Source organism: Ochotona curzoniae, unplaced genomic scaffold, assembly GCF_017591425.1.
Source record: "Ochotona curzoniae isolate NIBS_2020 unplaced genomic scaffold, NIBS_Ocur_1.0 contig_2321, whole genome shotgun sequence".
NCBI classification, from domain to species: Eukaryota; Metazoa; Chordata; class Mammalia; order Lagomorpha; family Ochotonidae; genus Ochotona; species Ochotona curzoniae.
The window spans coordinates 2,325,112-2,349,128 of NW_024465421.1; the positions used below are offsets into that span (position 1 = coordinate 2,325,112).

The 24,017-nt window shown below is 42.3% G+C and overlaps 1 protein-coding gene across 1 annotated transcript in view; it reads right to left on the bottom strand.

Annotated features, from left to right (window-relative positions):
- The window catches only part of GALNT17 (polypeptide N-acetylgalactosaminyltransferase 17), a 440,387-nt gene that overhangs the window by 268,552 nt on the left and 147,818 nt on the right, over positions 1 to 24,017 (bottom strand). Inside the window, exon 2 of the mRNA XM_040973781.1 lies at positions 15,896 to 16,079. Within this exon, the coding sequence (XP_040829715.1) occupies positions 15,896 to 16,079 (184 nt within the window). The remainder of the gene's footprint in view (positions 1 to 15,895; positions 16,080 to 24,017) is intronic.

Below are 24,017 nucleotides of genomic sequence, written 5' to 3' on the forward strand. Positions count from 1 at the left end.
AAAATATAATGCTACTAAAAACATCACCTATAAAAAACAATGAAAAACCTGTAAGCAAAAAGAAGAAAGATATTGAAAGCCTCACAAACATCAACCAACAAAAACACCTGAATCGTACCCCAAGCTGGGGTAAACTCTTTCAGAAAGGAAAAGAACAGCAAAGAAAACCAAAAGGAAGCAAAAACAAGGCGATCAAAATATAAAAATCAGAAACTGTGAGTTAGAGAAAGATTACACCGAATCCACTTTGTTTTCAAATCAAAATCATTTTTAAGTAGTAATTAGCAAAATAGGCAACCTGTAACTGAAAGAAGATACAAAACAATCTACTAAAGGAGAAACCATTAAAACAAAAGATTTTTAAAAAGAAGTGAATATTAGTCTGCAGAACTCTGTGCAAATAAATTTGAACTGCTCAGTGAAGTGATTAATGTCTAAGGAAAAGCAGTGTATCATACAGGGTCTCATTGGAGATTGAAACCTTAAACAGACATGTTTCCCCAGGAAAAATAGAGAAAATTATCAATGAATTACTCCGCAAAAAACATGAGGTTCAAATGGTTTCACAGGTGAACTATCCAGCTGAAGAGCAATCAGAGAGCCACAATTCTTCAGATTGTTCCAGAACACCAAGAAGCCAGGGAAAGTACCTCTTTCCTTTTTCCTTCTTTTTTTTTTTTTTTTTTTTGGTATAACGTATTAATAACAAAACCCTTCAAGAGTAGCACAAGGAGAGAGAAAAACTACAAATATTAACGCAAGAGTCCCACATAAAATATTAATGAACAGAATCCAACATCATGTTAAAGAAACAATATACCGTGACATAATGGAATTTATTCCAGGATAACCAATTTGGTTCAGTGTCAGGAAATCTAATAATATCATACACAACAGGTAGCAATGAAAAAAAAAAAACCTCTGGAATTACGTAATGAATACTGCAAGTGTTAAGGGTTTGACACATCCAACATACATCCTATCAAAAAATAAAAAACTCAAAAAAACAAGAATTGATAGATAATTTTGCAATTTGAGAAACAACGATACCGTATCATCGATTTAATGGAGGTATTTTCCTCAAGGACAGGACCCAGCCAGGATGTCCAGTCTCTGTTTGGACCCAGCACTGTCCTGAAGTCGCAAAGTACCATGAGGGAATTATTAACCCAGGGATCAAGACGACACCACCAGCAGTGAGGTGGAAAGTCTCACGTGTGCCAGGCGGGAGACCCTAAGACACCCACAATGTCATGTTTCCAGCATCCCCCTGCAAGTGCAAGACCCAAGTTTCATTCTGAGGATGTGTCCGCCAGATTTGGATTCAGAGAAACCTGACGGAAAAACAGGACCACGGCCTTCAAAAACGTCATTGTCGGGAGATAACCAGAGGCTGAACGGCTGTTCCAAATCAGAAATCCTTGACCAACCCAAAACTTCCTCTTCTATGAAGAAGACTTCACGAAGACAACTGGGAAATCTGAATTAAAGTCTGGACAAGTAACATTCTTGCTCTGTGATTGTATAAGACAATGTCCTTTTTTCTAGCAATACACAAATTTTAATATTTAGGTCAAAAGGGCTTATCACATGGACCACTTATTCTCACGTGACTCATTGGAGGAAGAGGCACATGCAACCAAGAAATCTGAGCAATGGGTGTATGAAATGTTTTGATGACTGGCCATTTCTCTGTAGTTTGACGGTTACACCAGTGAAAATCAGGAAAGAAACAAGAAAAATGAAAATATCATCCACCTTCAATCTCCCACCACCTGCAGCTACATCCACACGACTTTTCTCTCCTTCAGAAATAGTCTATCAAAAAAAAAGTGAATTTGCTTTCTCGATCACTCCTTTCTCGTTTTCTCTTTCACATTCACTCCTTTAGAAATAACAGTTTTAATTTCTACTTGCTTGAAAGACAAGAGATAGAAAGATGGACAGTGAGATCTCATCACAAGCTTCACTCGGCAAATGACCACCGTACAACCAAGGCCAACGTCAGGAACCAAGGCAAAGGCAACAGCTGGGAACCATATTCCGATCTCCCACATGAGTGACTGGGACCCAAGAAACCAAGTCGTCACGTGTTGCCACCCCGGACGCATATTAGCGGGAGGCCACAATCAGCAGCACACCTGGGACTTGAACTCAGGAGCTCTGATTCCAGATGTGAGTTTCCCAAGCAGTGTCTTAACTGCTCCGTCAAATGCCCCTTTCATGGATTCTTCAGCCAACACAACCAGGGTTGAAGAGCTTCAAGACAGTCAACGGATACCAAATGTACTGGGCATTTCTGATATCTCAGGGCCTCCCTTCCAGTAATCTCTGCTTCCTTCCAGAAACACACTCCTCCAAGACTCCTGTTCACTGTCCGACAGCCATGAAACTGGTTGCATGGACTACCAAGTGGTGGTCAATAAGTTTATTAAAAACATCAGACTTTTAAATACAGAGGGTCACTTTGGCAAAAAGGGGGTCTGAATAACAGAATAACAGCACGTTTATGGTTTTAAAGTAATGAGGAATCCCATCCTCTACGTTTCTGTATTTCCACATCCTTTCTTCATTAGCTGTTCTTCCTCGTGGTGCTGAAATACCCTCCTTGCTCCAAAGTCTAAGAAACAGAGTGACACGGCACTTAGCCATGGGCCCATGCCATATTCCCAACTCTTCATTTTTAGTGATGGCACCTTTGATTGTCATGGCCAGGCTGTCACTCCCAAGGATACACTTCCAATCTTTCCTTCTCTCCTGAGCTTCAGACTCAAAAACTGGTCAATCACCCAGTTGATATCTACCAATCCCTGTTACAAGTCAACTCAAATGCAGCATGTCCAAAGTGGAGTTTTTTCAATGAACTATTTACACAGTCTTCCCAGCTCAGTGTTATCAATGTTCACTTGGATATTTCAACCTCAGGGCATGAAGTCTCTCTTAGTGACTCCACTCTTGTGCTCAGGACACTTACCTGACTCAGAGCACTGCCTTCTCCTGCTTGAATGGTCTAAGAGGAATCCCTTCTTGCCTCCTGCTTTCCAGGAGCATTCTCCAAACAGGGCCTTTTTGCCTGCTGCTTTCAACCCAATCTCCAATAGCGTTCGGAACCATCCTCCATTGACATTCCCAGGATAATGATTTATGCTGGCCTTCAACTCTAGGAACTCACACCACCTTTAATACGAGTTTCCTTAAGAAAGCACCACAAGCAAGGGAACAGTGAGGAAGTCTGACTCTCACACTTGTGGAGCCTGAAGTCTGAGATCAAGGTGTCAGTCGGGCCCAGTTCTGAGGTCTAGGGAAGGACTTCAACCTTCCCTCTTTATCATCTCTAGAGGTTGCAGCAGCAACTCTGGCTTGCAGTTGCACCACGCTGAACTCTTTCTTTCACATCATCTTTCCTTCTCCCCTCTGTGTGTCTGTCTCTGCTTATTCTTCTTAGGAGAAACCCATCATCTTGGATTTAGGGCCCTCCCTTTTCCACAGGGTGCATCTTAACTCATGACATCCACAACCAAGAGGTTCTAGCTGGACCTGAAATAGTGTTGCTTGAGGAACACTGTTCAATGTAAGATACTATTTGCATTCCCTTGGAATAAATAGAAGTTCTTTAGCATTGTCTGTACTTCTGTCTGTTCTGGTTCCCACCCACCCTTTCACCCCAGAAACTTCTATCAGTTTCTAAATAAAGACATGCCACCCACTGTTTTTTATGGCATAAGAACTTTTCTTTTTCCTCTACATATCTTTAATGAATTAATTAACTTTCAGCCACCTCAAAGGCAGAGAAAGACAGAGATCTTTGATCCACTGGCTCACTACTCCCCAAACGCTGATAATGGCCAATGGCTTGGGTCAAGCCAAAGCCAGAAGCCTGGAACTCCATCAAAGTTTCCCACCAGGGTGAAGAAACCCAAGCACTAAAGGCATCCCTTGCCACCTCCCAAGATATATCAACAGAAGCTGGATCAGAAGTGGAGGTGTTGGTATCCAGCCATCCTAACCAGCTGAGCCACAACACCCAACCCTGCCAGTCTCTTCTCTCCATCTCTTCTAGCTCCTCAGTGTACCTTCTGTAAGCTGAGTGCTCCAGTCACTCTATGTATTAGCACCCATTTACTCCAAAGCTCCTACCAACTTTTAAAATTATCCTGTATTTATTTCTTTTTTCCAATTTACCATCTGTCTCCAAATACAAACTCAACACCCAACACAGTTACTTGGACCTGGGAACTGATGAATGCATATTTATTGAGTGAATAAATAAAATCAACTCAGTACAAGGACTATAGCACAGACATCTATCAAGGTTCCTATAATATCTTTCCATAGCTCTCTACATACAGTTTTAGAAAATGCCGCCATCCAGAGATAAATAAATTCCATCACTTTTCTCTGTGCCACCATTTATAGTCATACAACCATCCCCTTGGGCAGACTCAGTAAGACAGAAACAGTGGCTTTAATTCTGCCTCCAGGGTGCCACATGTTTATTTAGAATCATGCATACAGCATAACACAGCCCATGACTTTTCAAAGTTCAGATAATCAGATATTCCCTAAGCAGAAGTGGGACTGCATTCATGACAAGGCAGATAAGACATGGCTCATTTCCTTTCTTCAAGGTCGTGGTGAGAACAGGACTGTACAACTAAAAATTCATTTGTGTCCGCAAAAGACTTCAGAACTATAGAGAGTTCAACAGTATCGGCAGGGGTCAGGAGCACAGTGGAGACCATGGAGTGTCATCTCATTAGTTTATTGCCATGACACGAACCATTAAGGGAATTTTCAAGGCACAAGAATTTGCAGTACGTCGACTTGAGGCAGGTTGGAATGCATTTATTCAATTGAATTATTTATGTTACTCAGACTGAAATGAGACTGGGAACAGTATTGATTCCAACGTGTCCAACTCCACTTTCATTTGATTTGCTGCGTATGACTATTTTTATGCAAATGAGGTTATGATGACATTAAACATTTTCTACTGATTTTCCAAGAACAAATATGTTCTCTCCATATGCCACAGTCTTCTCTTTTCCCCGCATCCATCCTTAAAGCTCCATGGGCTGATCAGAATTTCTCCTAAATTAACTAAGAGGACATGCCATCTGTAATCCTGACGAGCTCAGCTCCCTCTGCAGTGCACACGTGACGCCTGCATCCGTACCTGAATCCTGTCCATGTTGCCCATTGCACCAGAAGCCTGTTTTACGGCCCCAAGCTCTCACAACACTATAAATCTTACCTCATTACAAAGCACAATGGCACTCTGCTGTTGCCACTTTGGGGAAGTTTCCATTACCCACAAACCCAAAGCCATGAAAAACTCCACACAGAAAAAGGAGCTGGGATTGCAAAGCTGTGTGCCTCCACTGATGACTGAGCTGAGAAACAAATGTTCACAGGCAAGCAGCATTAGTATCTTTTGAACAAATCAGAGCACAATGCTCTGAACCGGGCTCTTCCGGACTAGCTCCAGCTGGCTTGTGGGGTGTGCATCTGTGTATGGGTGACTGTGTGCCTACTTAGAGTTAGGGGTAGGTTTGTTCTGAGAACACTGATACAGTGAGAGCCATGGGACTAAACAGACGGAGAAATCTCCTTAGAAACACGTGGGCTGTGGGCTTCCAAACCTAGAATCCACAATTACTGGCATGTATGGGAATCTGAGTATTTAAAAGAAAAAGCTAGTCTGGGCATCTTTACAGCAACTCTCAAAGGCTGGGACAAAACCAAGACAAAGCCTTGCAATAAATCCTGACATAGATTTGACTGCACCTGATACATTTAAGACCTTCTCCATCTCCCAGGGGAGATGTGAAATGTGAAAACATTTGTAGGGAATGCGATTTCAGGATTCAATGATTCTGGAGGTTACACGTCAGCTACATTTCAAGTCCAGTTGCATATCCGTGGATATCCATGCATTTCTCATGCAAGACACTGAAATGCATCCAGAGAACTCTCTCAAACAGAACTGGGAGGGAAGCTTTTTGCAGTCTCGTTGCAAAGCATTTCGGTGGGAATCCTTCCAGGGCACAAGAACAAGCTCACTTTACCAACCGGTGAGCTTTTGGACACCCAAGCTTGCACGTCTTCTAAAAGAAGTGACAATCCTCTCCTAAAATTCAGCAAGGCCCTGGCTTTCACCAGCCGTCTGTTACCATTCACTCCTAAGTCGATCAGTACCCATGCTTTAAAGTTCTGACTCCGTGTCTGTAGTGTGATACTGCCCAGAGACCTGCCAACCATGGCATGCGGCCTCCTGCGATTCTGAGAACAAAACAATTCCTAATGATGTCGATGCTATTCATTTTCACGTATAAGATAAAAGAATATTCTCTAGGAGAAGAGACAGGAAGGGATGAGTAGAGAAAGAAAAAAGTGATGCAAGTTGGATCAACCACCAGCTATACTTGTTGCTCAGTTCTCACCAGGGTTTATGGTTCCAGGAGCACCAGTGGCTATCAAAATGTGAGGATGTTCTTGTTCCTTATAGGCAATGGTGTAGGATTTGCACATCCCCTAAACTCGTCCTCCTCACCTAGACTTGAGATTGTCTCTAGATGACACATTAACACCCAATGCCATGTAAATACTATGGAAATGGTTGGTTGGGTTGTAAGAACAGCAGGTCTAAACACGTTCAGTCCAGACACAGCTCTATGTGTCCGGTAACTTTGAGCTGCAGCCATCTGAATCCACAGAAGCACAAGCTGCAGACCTGACTGTAATTGATTTAACACCCACGGCAATTCTAGCAAGCAGGCATCATTGTAGCACCATTTCATAAGTGAGTAAAAGAGAGGTCAAGTAATTTGCCCAATGTTCCACAAGAGGCAAAGCTGGGCTTGGAATCCGGATTTCCGAGCCCAGTCTCTTTTTCTGCTTTACCTGTTTATTTTTACTTACTTCAAAGGCAGAGCAACAGACATCAGAGACAGACAGATCATACAGATCATCCGTCCATTGGCTCATTCCTCAAACTTCTGCAACAACCAGGGATGGGCACTCTATTAGGATCTTCTGTATGGCTAGCAGGGACCCAAATACTCGAGTCATCGCCTGTGGTCACCTAGGATCACTTCAGCAGGGCAAGATGGATGAGAAGCAGAATATCAGGCATTTGAACTAGGCACTTGGGGTATGGATACAGGCATCCCGAGCAGCACTGGACCACTTTGCCACAATGCCAGCTCAGATCTACACTCTCAACCTTCATGCGAATCTTTCTTAGTGAGATTTTCACATGCCCCATGGACATTCTTTACATCTAGGGAACCCCTGAAGGTAGAGCAGCAGTGACCTGTAATTACCTGGGGAACACAGTATCCTCTCACACTCACAGAGAGAGCATTGCACTTCTTTCTTCCCTCCACGATGGGTGAGAAGCAGCTTTAGGAAAAAAAAATACAGTCCTGCTCTTGGTTAAACAAACTCTGCTGTAAAACATTTCCTAAACTTAATGATCTTACATAATTGATTGTCCCTGGCTTAAAAAAATACGGCATCCCTTAAAGAGGATTTCAACTGCACATCACATTATGTACTAGGTGACTGTAATGAGCAACAGTTAATCAAATTCAACATACAGCCTCTTTGGTGGTGAAATTCATTATACTTGGACGAGTTACAAGGGACCAAAAGGAGAAAAGTACGGAAGTAGTAACACACACTCTCTCTCTCTCTCTCCTTCTCTCTCTCCCCCCCCCCCCCCGAAGAAGTGAGCTTTCTCTAACACTCAGAATTTATTTTCCTTCTGGCAAGTCCAGATTGGAGTTCAAGGTTCCATTCTGTATGCATGGACGGTTAGACATCTTGGCATCGAGCAGTGGGCAGAGGGCTGGCAGAAACCTTGAAAACATGCATCAAACTGGATTTGAATCCCGCTTCTAGCACTTCCTAGCCATGCGACCTTAAGCAAGTTGCTTTACTTCTCAAAGGCTCTCTTGCCTCATTTCTGAAACAGAGATGGGAACAGCTACTTCAGAGGGTGCTTAAATTTAAATGAGATCAATAAAACATACAGCACACTGACAAAAACATAAAAGGCGGTCAATAGACGGGAAGAAAGATCATGGCTGGTGATACCCGAACACTTCCAAGCATGCCTCTATTTATTATTCCAACCAACAAGTTTTTAGTGGACAGCTACCCTCTGTGTCCACTTCTGGGAAAGAGAAAGTTTACCCTGAGATCTCTGGTCTGTTCTAAGGCATTTTCACTTCTGCTGAAAACCCATGTGGGTATCTCAAGCTAGGAAAATGACACAGGTAAAAGAAGCTGTCACAGCTACGATAACAGACATGTCCCTTTCAAGGGAAGGGAGATCTGAGTGGAGTGTTGGCCAACAAGCAGATTCGTCCCATTCAATTTCGATGTCATGACTCATGTTCTCACACAACTCGCACATGCACCACCCCGGCCTAAACTAGTCACAACCTTGCAATGATTTCCAAATCTTAAAAGTTAACCCAGATACCACAAGTGTCCCTCAGCCTGCATCTGTCTACAACTGCCTCACACCATCCGTATCGAAGCAGACATGGTGGGAACACAGTGGGTTAGAATCTGTAGCAATAGGGCCCTGCGACGTGGCCTAGCGGCTAAAGTCCTTGCCTTGAACACGCCAGGATCCCATATGGGCACCAGTTCTAATCCTGGCAGACCTGCTTCCCATCCAGCTCCCTGCTTGTGGCCTGGAAAAGTAGTCGAGGACGGCCCAAAGCCTTGGAACCCTGCACCCGTGTGGGAGACCTGGAGGAAGTTCCTGGCTCCTGGCTCCGGATCGGCGCAGCACGGGCCATTGCACTCACTTGGGGAGTGAATCATCGGACGGAAGATCTTCCTCTCTGTCTCTCCTCCTCTCTGTATATCTGACTTTGTAATAAAAATAAATAAATCTTTAAAAAAAAAAGAAGAATCTGTAGCAATAAAAAGAAAAAAAGCGGTTTTCTGAGCAAAGCAAAATGAATTCCAAAGAAAGCTGACATCTGGATTTATAAGCAGGAGGCCAAAGGAGAAATTGAAGATAACAGCAGTGAAAACATCCCATAAATTACCTACGTGGTCTGAAAAGAGGAGGCATGATATAGAATGTGCACAGCGGATCTCACTGGTGGCATTCAGAACCACAGCCAGACCTCTCCGCAGGCCCCTCCTTCCTACCATATAGTAAGTGGGCAAGTTGACAATTACTGTGCCGCAAAATGATATAAGAGATTGCAGCTCAACAAGGCAAAGGCATGCACGACTTCTGGTGGACCAAAGGTTACCTTCTCACTCTCATGCATATGCGGGCCAACATGGTCATCAGCTTGCCACGACTGTAATAAAACACCTGAAGCTGGCCACCCAGGAGGATGGGAGAAGCTTGCTTTGCTCCGTTTTGGAGTCCAAACAGCATAGCGTAGGCCCTATCCAGCCTTCCTGCCTTAATGACATCTCTTTATAGCAGACACAACGGTGGGAGTGTGTGCAAAAGGCAGAGAGAAAGGCTGGCAACAAGAAGCCAGAGAGGTCCTGAGTGGAGCAGGGCTGTTCTCAAGACCTAACCAGAAAGGCCAGCATTGTGGCACAGCAAATTAAACCATCCCCTGTGACCCTGATGCTCTATTTCTGAGACAGCACCCTACGCATGTTTCTGGAAAAGCAAGGCATGACAGCCTAAGTACCTAGACCCTTGACATCCAAGTGGGAGATCTTTATGGAGTTCCACGCTAGTGGATTCCAGATATTATCACGTTCACTATCTGGGAGAGTGTACCAGTTCATGGAAGTCTCTCTCTCTCTCTCTTATCTTGCCTTCTCACAAGAGGTACAATTCCAACTCATCTTTCAAATCAAGGCCACCTGTTCAACAAAGTTCTGTCTTACCTAGGTCCGCTTTTTCTCTTAGTTTCCAAAGCCCTCTAAATGTGACCCAAAGCACCATCCTAGCCACCGGCCTCCCCAACTCTTCAATGTGGACCAAGGCACTGTATGCTTTTCTCTCGACTGCCATCATCGTGCTTGGCAGACTACAGAATACAACCATCGCTGATGACTTCTTAAAAACTAGTAAGGGAGGAAAAAAAATAGGTCAATAAGAATAGCATAGAGTCTAGAAAACAAACCCATTTTATACATAAATGACACACAAAATGTAACATACTTAACATCATCTCCAAATCAGAGAGAGATTATTTACAAAATTATTTTGAAAAAAAAAACTGTTTAGAAAAAAAGATAGACATTGGAAACACAACATATAAACATTCCAGATTCCAAAATGAACTCTGGATGATGGAGGAGTGAAATACAAGAACATCAAAGACAACGAACGAAGAAATATGAAACAGAAATGAATAGGTATAAGGATGCTATCTTTCTCAGCTTTAAAGCAGTGAAGAAATGAAAATGGAAAGATTGACAGATATTCATAAAGATTTAAGATATCTATCCAGCAAAAGGAAAAAAGAATCACAGAATTACAATAAAGTCACAACAACAACAAAAAATTTTGAAATTCATTGATTTGAGATGGGATATGCAAGTAGTTAATCTTGCTACTACCTAAAAATTCATTCATATTTATAAGGAAAACAATATTCTAAATTGTAATGTAGTAATAAAACCACAAGAATTGAAGCAACTTGAGGTTCTGTTTAAAATCACAATGAAATTAGCCTATTTTAATCCTCTCAAGCCAGTGTGAGAGCTGTAGGGCTTATCAAGGGCTCTGCTCATTGGGGAATAACTTCTCCAGAAGCAGGAAAACCACTCTGGCCCCAAGCAGCTGCCTTTCCTCCTATTTCCAGGAGTCAAATATCACAGAGACAGCTTGTACTTCTAGGGCCTTGCCGGTCTTTGATGACAAGGATTTATCTGCAATTAACCATGGTTACCTTGGTGCCTTCCTCTAGATGACTCAAAATTTACAATATGTCTTTGATGATCACATGTGACCTATAGGCAAATCCTCAAACTCATCTCAAATTCCACCTCCAAAGTCATCCAACACGCAGCTACCAGAATGATCGCAAAAGGCAGGCGGAATCATGGATGGAACTGACTCCATCCAGCTTCTCCTCAGTCTTCCCATACATGGGAGAGTGTCAGGTGTAGCAGTTAAGAAACGACTTGGGATCCCCTGCAACTGAATATCCGAGTGCATGGGTTCAAATCCCAGCCCAGCTCCCAATTCCACCTTCCCACTAGCGTGTCTCTTGGGAGATATCAGGTGACAACCCTAGAATTAGCTCCTGATACCCAGATGGGAAGAAGGGTGTGGGGACTAGTCACACTGCTTCAGCCTAACCCAGCTCCTGCTACTAAAGGCCTTTGGCTGTGAATCATTGCATGGGAAATTTCAGTCTATCTCTTTAATCTTTCCATATGAAGAAAAGGTTTTTTATACAATTTATACTCATTGAAACTAATTTTACTATTTAGTAAAATAAAACACATCTCGTATCACTTTTGCAATTTCCATGTTTCTAAATAAAGATATTCTTATTTCTTGATGTTTACATTTGAGCTAGTTTCAATTACTTTTCGGTGATTGAAGATGTAGATTGAATTTTCTTATATACTTACACCTTCTGTACACATTTTACCTCCCTCTTCTTCTAACATAATTTCTGTGTAAGTCAGTATGCAATACTTACATTTATATAATGACATCACTCAGAGTTGATCCACAGAGTATATAGATTTGAAATTACTCTCTTGGAATGCTTTTATTTCTTTCTGTACTTAATGATTGCTTTGCCTTTTCACAAGCTTAATTTTCAGTGACCATCAGCAGACAGCCACAAACTTTGCAGGGGAAAAAATGTTACAAAACATTCTAGTGTGGTTCAATATAGAAGATAATCCAACAGCTCCAATCCCATCCCATCCCATCCCCAACTTTTGCAGACTTCCGTCTTTGTGATCCAATATGGAATGACTAGTTTCCTGCTCTCTCTCCCAGCTGTCACCCTGGGTTGCCACCTTGGAATATCTTAGCTTCTTCCTGGGATCTGCCACCAGGTCTGTCCTGTTTGAATCCTGTGTTCTCTAGAACACACTGTTTCTCATTTTACTTTTTGTGTTACTGGAGTCTATGCTTACACGACTTCCCAGGAATAGATCCAAGGAAGGCGAAACACCTGTATATACTTGCTTTGTAGTTACACCCGATCTAAGATACTCTTTCGTTGATGAGGGAATTCTAAGCTAAGGGAGCATCTTTGAGGACAGTGAGTTTCTTTGCCTCCTGTGTTTACAACATCACATACGGGTCCCTGTTCGAGTCCTGGTGGCTCTCCTTTCAATCCAGTTCTATGCTACCACGCAGAACATGGCCCATGTGCTTGGGTCTGCACCACACATATAGAGAACCAACACAGAGTTCCAGCCCTGGCCATTGTGACCATTCTGGGAGTGAATCAGCTGGAATGTTCTCCCCGCCCCACGCCCCCTCTTTCTCTCTCTTTCTCATTACAGCTTTCAAATGAATGAATAAAAAAGAATTCCAAGTTGAAAATTATTTTCCTCACAATTATTTTTCCATTCCCCCTTGTCTGCTGGTGTTTTACACTGTACCAACCCACCCAACCCATGTGTATTTGCTCAGCATGTTCTCTTGGAAGCTTTTCAGGACTTTTCTTCATCCAAGCTGTTTTGGAATTTCACATTTACTAGTGTAGGTTTAAAAATTTTTCTCCTCATAAGTTAGGTAGACATTGGACAGTATCCTCTAATCTAAAAACTCATATCCCACGGTTCTTAGAAACATCCTCACATCATTTGTTCCCTCCGATATTCTAATAAGTGACATTGAGCCTTCTGGGTTGATTCTTTTTTGATCTTCTCTCTCTCCCTTTTTTAAAATTTCTTTTTTTCTTTTCCTCTTCTTCTTTTTTTTTTTTACTGTTTTTTTTTTCAGAAGATTTACTCCAGGCCACCTTCTGAACATTGATTTATTTCACTCTAATTTTCAACCTCTACGATATTTTATTCTGTGATTAGTATATTAACACAGTCTTCAGAAACGAAACAAAAGCATCTCATCTAAACCATGAGCCATCATTTTAGAGCGTGTAGCTTGTTTCTTCCAAACACCTTTTCCCGCAGTAGATTCTGTATGTTGGGATGCGTCTGCGTTCTTGGAATCAGGCAGTGCGGTTCAACAGAACAGCAGGTGCCACATACCAACAGTTAAAGAGCACAGTATGGCCCTTTCAGGATACTCCCAGCAGTCAGATCCATCACTTTTTTGAATAATTACCTTCAAGTGGTTTCTACAAACTCTTGCCTGTCGGGATAGTAAGGACGGTAAGTCTCCCCATTTGATGGAGAGACTCTACAGCTCAGAGTTGATTCTCGCCACAAAGTAAACTTCCCATAACCTGTCAGGCAGGACAAAGTAGTCCCTGGCTGTCCAGAAATGAAGGAGCTAGAGGAACAACTGCAGGCTCATGTTAACTCCCATTTCGGGGCCATCAGAAACACCTGGCACCTCCACCTCTCGTATCTCGGGAGATCTGACCATGTGGCATTCCTCTGCTCTGACCACCTCTGACTTCTTCCCAGCTTCCAATATTCTATAGGTGTCTGATCACTGCGGTCACCACCTAATCTGCTCAGTTGGCTCGTACTTCCCCCTCTACTGCCTGACTCTCACTGAACAGCAGCATTTCAGGAGGAGCCAGATGTGAGTGGAAGGAGAAAGCCACCATGTCCATCACACAGTAACACCTCCGGCCCAAGCAAGTCATCCCTAAGTATTCTCCTGTTCCCTTGCCAGGTCCACCCTGAGCCCTCCACCTTCTTCAGTTTTCTGAGCCCTAACGGGTCTTTAAGATTTCACGCAGGCATCATTTCAAGCCAGAACCTTTCAGAGACTCCCTCTGGATATCCAGTGTGTATCTCAAGGCTGGCCCATGCCTGTAAACCACAGCATGTTGAACTAAGCTGTCTGTGGATCTGTCTCCCTCACCAGGCAAGGACTGGGGCTCCTCCAGTGTCTTGCTGGACTTACTTGCCAATGTCCCAATAAGAAAGGCTAATCAAAGAGCATCAGGAAATGAAAACAGTCAGATGCTTTTGAGAAAGTCCAGAACATTCCAATAGCGGTGATGTATATTTTCCAAGTGATTAAAAAATGAATTTATGCTTATTAGAGAGAGAAAGGAATAAAGAGGGAGAGAGAGAGAGAGGAAATGGGAGAGAGACGGGCTTAACAGGTTTCTCAGCTAATGCTGCAATTTTAAATCCATTTAAGATAATTTTCTTTATCTTGAGTCTATTTTCCTCCGTAACCAGAATACTTAACTGATTTGTGGAAAATCCATTACAAAAAAAAAAAGAAAAAGAAAGAAAAGAAAAGAAATAGTAGACGCTGCAGTGGAAGTCTAACAGATGGGGAAGAGTCCACCTGAAAGGTCAAGGTCAAGGCCTGGCTAGAAAGCAGGGCCTTTGTCTCCAGGTCCTTGGCTGTCCAAGCTCGTGTCTATTTCACAAAGAGAAAATAAATCATTGCTAACCTGTGATCAGGGACAGGTCAAGATGAATTTAAACCTCTATTCTTTTTAAACCACTTTAGTGGAATTATTATTCACTTATTTGAAAGGCAGAAAGGCATAGAGATAAACCATCACTTTCTCAGATGCCTGCAACATTTCGGGCTGGGCCAAGCCAAAGACTAGGAGCTCAAACTCTATCTAGGTCTTCCTTGTGGGTGCAGAAGTCCAAGAACTTGCGGGATCACTGTTGCCACCCAGGAAGTCCATTTGCAGGAAGCTGAAATCGGAAGTGGAGCCGAGACGAACCCAGGCACTCTAACCTGGGATTCAGGCATCCTTGCAAGCAGTGAACCACTGCAACAAATACCTACCCCAGCAACCAAACCTCATAAAATGCAAGACAATCAAACCCAAAGGTATATGTTGAAAAACAAACAAACAAACAAAACCAGAATGCACTTTCTTATCAACAGGGCAAAGAGTTTTTTGAAATGCTAATAGCCAGAACTGGAAGGATCTGGTAAAATTTCAGTGGGAGAAGATATTGATAGAAATGTTGTAGAGAAAAATAAAGCAATACAGATAAAGAACCTCCAAAAAATACAACAGCATATCCAAAAGCTCATGGGGAAAAAATGGAATTAAAAGATAAGGATTTTAGAACAAAAAACTTTGAAATCCATGCATTGCTTTTTTAGAAATTGCATCTCCTTGAATTTTTTGAAGTCTGCCTTAAGCACAGATTTCAATATTTCTTGCACCAAAATAAAAGTATCTTTTACTTTCATTTCCCATAATACCTGGATGTTTTAATTTGCCCTGTCTTCCAAAACTGTATAAGGATTATAGCTTTAGGTGGGTGGTTATGAAAATAAATACCAAATCAATGTACGGATAAATATATGAGAAAATATTCATCACAGTATTCTATACAACAATTAAAAACCTACATTTCTAACAATGGGATAAATATCACAGTGAATAACATCAAAAATCCTCATGACATAATGGTAAATAATAAAGATAAAACCAATATACCCTATGCCCATACTCTGGTTAGAAAAATAAGATCCAAAAATAATATACAAGAACTTTAACCACCCCTGTCTTTTCGTAATGATGCTATGGCAATTTTTTTCTTTAATGTAAAACTTTTGTATTTATGATTTTAAGTGTCTAAACCACTTTGATTGGAATTTCAACCATTTTATTTGGTTCATATTTCATAAGCAACTGTAGCCCACCATTTTTTTTGTAGCCACCAAATGTGGCAGGAACCAAATGAGATAAACTCTCCTGTTGGTTATAAATGACATGCGAAAGTTTCCCAGACTGGCGTGTTCACCATCCATATAGTCGAGCAAAGGACTCTGCCTGACAGAAACAAGACTTACTTGGTGGGGCGATAATCCGGAATGGAACGATCCAGCGAGATTTTTTCACTGAGGTAGGAATTGTAGCCATACTTCTCATGGGGTCCCCTGGCTTTCTCTTCTTCAGCTGGGGAAAGGGTAGCAGGTAGACCCCCTTTGCCTCGCCCACCGTAGCCCTCAATGAGTCCAAGGGATTTGGATAAGCCTAGAAAAACGAAGGCAAAATCACCATTATCAGGATGTGTCATTCACACTCAGATAGACTTCATGGAAACTTTGCCATGACCTCTCCATGTTCCCAATGCATCAAACCCAACTCTGTACCAGAAGCACTTGTATGAAAAAAAAAAAAAGGCAAGTTGATAAGGTACTGGGGTTAAAGTCTGGTTACGAATCAGGATCCTGGCACTTGCTTTTACGAACTAAGATCCTGAAACAGAGCGCACCGGAAACGTGCACACTAAACGCCAAGAGGGACACAGGAAATGAGGCAGAACTGGGCAACGGCTCACACCTGTGTTCCTGTGTCCGTGAGGCAATGACAATGAGGTGAGCTCTTCCAGGAGGCCCCTGCCTGTCACAGAACTAAGACAGCAAGCAGCAGGTACTACCCTGGAGGAATTTTTGCTTCCCTGGCACAGAGGATTGCAGACTGATTTTACCCTGAGTTTTAAACATGCAATGGTCTGACACAATCCTTTACCTAATGGCTTTATTTAAATTTCATCTAAATGGCAAAAGGAAATACAAGATGGTTGAGAATAAATCAGAGAGAGCAAACCCCAGAAGGGTGATAATCATGCTTAGGAGAGTGGGAGGCCTCAGGAACAAGCCTCAGTGAGCAATTTCAGGTTCCCAGGGCGGTGGCAGAGATAAGCCTGTTGTTCCGTAAGACGATAAATAGCGCAGATGAGAGAATTTTAAATTCTGGAGTCACGGGAAGCTTTACTACATAGCTAGGAAAGTTTTTATTGTCAAGACTCTCACTGCCTTTTGCCATTTTGATTGTTCCAGTTACTCAGTGCACACACACACACCTTTTCACACATATGCACGCTTGATCCATTTGAACACTCTGTATCCAACATCCAGCACTTCATCGTCACCACTGGGAGAAGCAGCACAGAGGCAAGAGTTCCCAGTTCCCTTGGCTTTCCTGGTGGCAGCCAACAGAGCACGCTGGCACCCCGGGCTCGTAGGAAGCTACTCCTATGAAATGAAAGGCCATCCATCACATACTTGGCAAAGCTAGTGTTCTTGCTACATCCCTGAAGACACAGATGGGATTTCTGTGCTATCAAGAGATGGAGGAAGGTGAGGTGAGCAGCTCTGAGTCTCAGATGCACAACAGTATTCTGTCTCCTGAGCATCATGCCCACTGTCCAACACACCCTGCAGGAAACCCAACCTCCTCTCTACAGATTCCACGAGCAGTGCATCAGAGACCCCCTAGACTGCTTAACTGCTTTCTTAATTTCTCCTTCAACATCAACCCGTAACAAACCCTCCCAAATTACCACCTGTACCAAGCGCAGAGATCAACAAGAAATCTGCATCAGTCAAGCATATCCAACCGTGGTGAGGGTTGTTAAGGTTAGAGTTAAGGCGGTTAGGGTTACTAGGGTTAGGGTTAAGTGGTTAGGGTTAGAAGATACCTTTGATGGAGCATCACCAACGGAAATGCCTTACTGGGCAGACCTTTCCAAAGAATTTGCTTCAAGATGTCAACCTAGCTGTTGCTGGGTGGATACCCAGATAAATGAGAACATCAGCCGATGAATACGCAAACAAGAATGACAAACACACAGGTCAGAACAATGAGCTGGTGATTTTGTTGCTGACTCGATGAAGCTGAGAATGCTGTCAGGTAAACAGAGCTGCTCGCAGATGACCACAATGTGTATGATTCAATTTATGTGAAATACACAAACTAGTTAACAGCACACAGCCAGATAATAGAGGGGTGGTTGCTCAGGGATGGTTAAGTCAGGGTGTGAGCGTGTGGAAGGGACGAAAGGAGCAAGTGGAGTGTGACTGCTAATATGGGCAAGATTTCTTTTTGGAGTGATGAAAATATTATGCAATTTGATTGTAATGCTGATTGCATCCCTTTGTGAAGATGCCCCAAACCAGTCAGGTGTATACTTTTTAAACAGATGTGGATTTATTAAAATAATAACAAACGCATTAATAAAATTGTAAAAAAAAAAAAAGAAAGAAAGAAAAAACCTTCTGTAAGAGGCAATTCTATTTCCAGGAATATACAGAACTAAACATCATACAATAAAGTACAGAAATAAAAGAAAATGATTTTAAGATACCCAGTTGAGCTTTCAAGAAAAAAGGGGGTGGGGGGATAAGTAAAAATCAGGACTGAGGTCTTGCTTGCTGCGAGCTTACTAACTATAAGCTGCAAGTTTATAGCTCAAGCATGCACAGGGTATGGGAGTGTAGGGTCCCTGGAGAAAAATAATGGGAATCAAAAATATCTGCAGAAAGTCTCTGACCTCGTTAAGAAAATGCCTTGAAAGAAAGGTTGGGGGCAGCATTGTGGTGTAGTAGGTGGTGCCAGCATCCCATAGCGTCAGGGGTTCAAATCCCACCTGCTCCAATTCACATCGAGCACCCTACCTATGGCCTGGCAAGCAGCAGTGAACGGCTCAAGTGCTCAGGCTCCCGCACCCATGTCGGAAATCTGGAGGAGGCTCCTGGATCTGGAACACCCCGGTTCCAGCCTTTGTGTACCTTTGGGATGTGCACTGAAAGATTAAATGTGTGTGTGTGTGTGTGTGTGTGTGTGTGTGTGTGTGTGTGTGTGTGTGTATCCCTTTCAAATAAAAGAAGGAAGATACAGCTTGTTTGGTTTTTTTTTTTTTAATTCAAACCCCTGCACGATGAGATATTCAAGGAGACAGTCTCTGACTTGAGAATGGGGGAGAAAAAAAAAGGTTTACTTTTTCTTTAAAGATTTATTTATTTTTATTGCAAAAGCAGATCAGATTTACAGAGAGAAGGAAAGACAGTGAGAAACACCTTCCACCCCCCAGTTCACACCCCAAATGGCCACAGTGGCGGAAGCTAAGCTGCTGTGTGACTCAGGAGCTTTTTCTGGGTCCCCCAAGCAGGTCCAGGGTACCAAGGACTTGGACCATCCTCCACTGCTTCCCAAACCACAAGCAGGGAGCTGGGTGGGAAACAGAAGAGCGGGACTTGAACTGGTGCCCGTATGGGATCCTGGCACTTGTATGGTAAGAATTTAGCTATTGAGCCATTGCACTGGACCTGAAAAAGCAACGCTACTCCAGAACCTGAGTCTACCCAGGGGTTTGTGATCTAAATTTACACTATGCCCAGAGGTCGGAGTTCTGCCATTTTAAGAATGAATATTCTTCAAGGAGTACTGAATACAGTAACAAACAATAACAATGGGACTTGGTTCTTGTGGGCTACCTGCTGAGGCAAAGTGAGGACCACTCCAAACACACTCCCAACGCAGACCACACAGGATTCCCAAATAATCCTGGGTTCACTATCAACACTACAAAATGAATGTCAAAACAGTCTGCCACATCTGAAAATCCACAGACCTCATCAATGGAACTTTTAGGATCCTTGCAACTTCACATAATAAAACAATGTAGAAAAAAAAAAAAAACACTAAAATGCCCGCAGCGCATTAACTTTTAAGGACCAAATTTCTGAAGTACAATCAAATGCTATGAAGTAACAAACATACTTGAAAAACATTCACAAATGAAGACTTTAGGTTTAAATGAAATATTTACCAGATTGAGAAAGAATGTTAAATATAGGGCTGGGCGCAATGGCTTAGTGGGTAAATCCTCACTTTGCAAGTGCCGGGATCCCATATGGGCACCGTTCATGTCCCAGCTGCCTCACTTCCCATCCAGCTCCCTTCCTGTGGCCTAGGAAGACAGTTAAGGAAGATCCAAAGCCTTGGAACCCCTGCAAGAAGCTCCTGGCCCTTGTCTCATAAAGGCAAATCTACAGAGAGAAGGAGAGACTAAGAGAAAGATCTTCCATCCACTAGCTGACTCCCCAACTGGCCACAACAGCTGCAGCTAAGCCGATCCGAAGCCAGGAGTTTCTTCCAAGTCTGTCTCCCACACGGGTGCAGGGTCCTGAGGCTGTGGGCCATCCTCTGCAGCCTTTCCAGGCCACAAGCAGGGAGCTGGAAGGGCAGTGAAGCATCTGGGACATGAACCAGCACCGATATGGGATCCTGGTGGGGACTTCAGCCACTAGGCTACCATGCCAAGCCCAATAAATAAATATTCTAAACAAAAAATGCTTAATAGAGCTGAATAGAGAATTAGATATTGAAAGGCATATAGGAAAAAGTGATTTGTGATTACAAGAGGAAATAAATTGAGAACACAAGGCTTGGAAAGAATGAGATAATCCAATACACCTATGAGAAGTACTGCAGAAGAAAATGAATAGAATCCAAGATACACACCACTCAAAGATGTACTGTCTAATGCTATTTACTATAAAAGATGTGAACTCTTAAAGTCACCCAAGCCAATTCTCCAAGTACAGTGATAGGTAAATGACAGACTGTCACAAATTAATAGGAAAGCTAAAAATTATTACGTACAGGCCCGGCATGGTAGCTTAGCAGCTAAAGTCCCATAAGAGCGCTGGTTCTAATCCAGGCAGCCCCCGCTTCCCATTCAGCTCCCTGCTTTGGCTTGGGAAAGCAGTCAAGGACAGCTCAAAGCCTTGGGACTCTGCACCCGTGTGGGAGACCTGGAAGAGGTTCCAGGCTCCTGGCTTCGAACCAGCTCAGCTCTGGTGGTTGTGGCTCCTTGGGGAGTGAATCAACAGAAGGAAGATCTCCCTCTCTGTCTCTCCTCCTCTGACTTTAGAAAAAAAAAAAAAGATTAAGTACAAAAGAAAGGCAAAGGTGCTAGCTACATTGTTCTGGCATCCACCATGGAAGTCCAAAAAAACAGAGAAGTGACTATAATTCCATAATTGCACAGCCTGCTAGCCTGGTATTCAAGAGTAAAGGGGCAATGAAGACAACTCAGCAGAGAAAACGAAAACAGAAGCCGTTAACTAGTCATGGAAAATGTTACCATGAAAGATTTTTTTTCTTCGGTAAACCAGTCATGGAAGAACAAACATTGCATGTTCTGGAAGCTTAACAACAACTCAACCTGAACACAGAATAGTAATTATGAAGACGGGGAGGGGCTGAGAGAACAGGGCTGGATAATAGACACCGAGTCAAAAGTGACGAGAAAATATGCTTCTAATTTGTACAGCAGAGTGGGGTGACGACAGTTCACAATAACCTCTTATATATTTTATGAGCAAATAAGAGAAAAGGACTTCAAGACTCCAATCATACAGAAATGTCAAAGAGGAGGGGACAGGATTACTCGGATTTGATCAAAGACTTTGTAGACAGGTATTTAAAGATTGCACTGGACCTCTATGAGCATGCGTAATTTCGTTAACATAATTGTTTTACGATTATAAAAGAAAGACAACAAAAAGATATTTCTGCATGAATAAAACCAAAGGACTAAAATCTAAGCCAGAATGTTTTTAAAAGCCAGTATGTCTAAATAAGCAGTGCATGCATAATACATGATCAATGTAATTAATCTAAAGGCATATAAAACCCAGCAAAAGTCATGTTCTGAACAATGGCAAGGAAGATGGGAGGAAATTGATTAGAGTTTACAGCAGTCTAATTGAGATGGCATACAAATAGTGTTTAAATTGAGATTTTGTTAAGTGTGTATATTAAAATTCATTGACAACTAATGATATTACTTGAATTATAAATTCCAAGCCATTAGAGGGAACAGAGGAAATAATTAAAATCCAATCAATTAGACTGAAGGCAGGAATGCGGTAGGGAATGAAAATAATCAATGGCAAAGTATCGTATATAACAACAAAAAAACATAAAATAGCATATCCTATCTAAAGCCACATACATCATATACATAACTGGACGAGGACTCCAGTTAAAGCACAAATTGGACGGGAAGAGAGTATCTAGAAGGCATTGAATATAAAAATGCAAAATGGTCTACTTCAAGGTTGTGCAGCTCTAGCAAGGGATAGCCGAGGCGATGTAAATAGGGAATGGTAAAGGGGGTGTCCCCTGTTTACAGGGCTCCCTTGACGAATCTGGGTGATATTTATGAGATGATTCGGAGTATTCACATGACCTCTCGAGGGTCTTAAACGTTTTATCACTTTTCAAGCTGAAGGTACTGGGTTGGCTAGCATCTTCCCAACATTCCTGTCTACCATAACCCATGACTACAGTCTTATTTGGAAATTCGATCTCTGTGTATGTAGCCATAGTGAGACTGCTGGTGTCCTTACAAGAGGAAAAATATTTGGACACCCAGGTAGAGAAAGACATGGAGGGAAGAAGGCCTTTAGCAGCAGGCAGACACTCAAGAATACAGTTGCAAGCCGTGGAAATTCCAGCAACCCCTAGAAGCTGCGAAAAAGCAAGCAGTGGTTTCCTTCCTCATAACACCCTGCCTGTGGCATTCCAGCCCACAGAACCAAAGAATAAATGCCAGTGATTTTAAGCCATCAAGTATGCAGTCATTTATTACAGCAATTACAGAAAACTAACCCTGTGAGTATAAAATATAGACTGGAAATGGACGGACAATATCTACAAAGACAAATGCAAATAACACAAATGATCAAAAGTTCTATTAATGCTGTTAGATAAAACAGGCTTTGAGACAAACAAAATTTATGAAGACAAATCGGGTCATAGTCAAAATATAAAATGAACAATCCACTGGGAAGCTGTAGAGACTCATCAGCCACCATGCACCAAACAATATCACTTCAAAACGGATACAGTAAAAACTGAAGACATGCTAAGGAAAGATCCATAAAGACACAATAACCATGGACAAGGCAGAGAAAAAGAGAGAGAGAAAGAATCTGACAAGACTAACAAGCTTGACCCAACAGATCTTGCACCTGACTTTCTAGTACACAGAGCTTTTAAACAATACACAGGCCACCTAGAAAAGTCTCAACCTATACCACAAACCATCCTCTTTAAGGGCAATGCAATTAAAAAATAAAAATGCCACAAAACCAGCAATAAAAATAACCCCAAAGAGTCCCAACTTTCCAACAATTTAAAAGTCTTTCTAAGGCCAGGTGTTGTGTTGTGGTAGGTAAAACTGCTGTCTATGATAACAACATCCCATATGGGCACAGTTCAAGTCCAAGCTGCTCCACTTCTGATCCAGCTCCCTGATAATGCAGCTCGAGTGCCTGGGCTCCTGGATCCTGGCTTCCATCTGGCCAACGTTGGCTGTTGCCTTGAGCTTTCTCCCTCTCTCTGCAATTCGAACCTTCAAATCAACAAATCTTCTTCAAAAACTTTGAAACTCTTGGTCACATGCTTCCATCACTCTGGCATTCCAACTCTTGGTCTCCCCAGAACCTGCTTGCTCTCTGGCTTCCCAAGGACCGACTCCAAGGACAGATAACACTTAAGCATCGCCCCTGTATGTCTGTATTCCTCACCCTCTGTTCACTGCTTGGGCAAGTCAGTGAAGATGCAAGTGATAATATGCTTTGCATGTCTAATTTGTGTACTTTCAAAAGTTCCAGGAGAGGTGAGCCTAGCAGTAATGGAATGTGAGCAGATAAGCCAGGGAAAGGTGAATGTCTACAGCTTTCTAAGTGTGTCCAGGTTGTTTGCTGTATGTCTCTCAGGTTAACTTATATTACTGGGGAAGCTTGCACATAGATCTTCAGTTTAACGAATGGACTTCAGGGTAATGTTCATTCGTTCCTCTTGGGGTTTCAATTCAGACTGCATTGCCAGATGGAATTGTCATTTGCTAATTTCTAGTGGGCCCTGGTTAATAAAGACTCCCTAACAAACCCTAGACTTTTTAATCCTCCTGCATATTTTAAATCAGCAATGTATACTGAATAAAAACTAAATTATCTGGAAATAGTAGTTGTACTCTATTGCTTTTATTTTAGTTTCTTTATTATTATTATTATTATTATTATTGCTTCATTTTATGACACAATTTCACAGGTTCAGGGATTCCCCCAACCCCTCCCCAAATATTGAATTCCTACACATTGTTACAGTAGT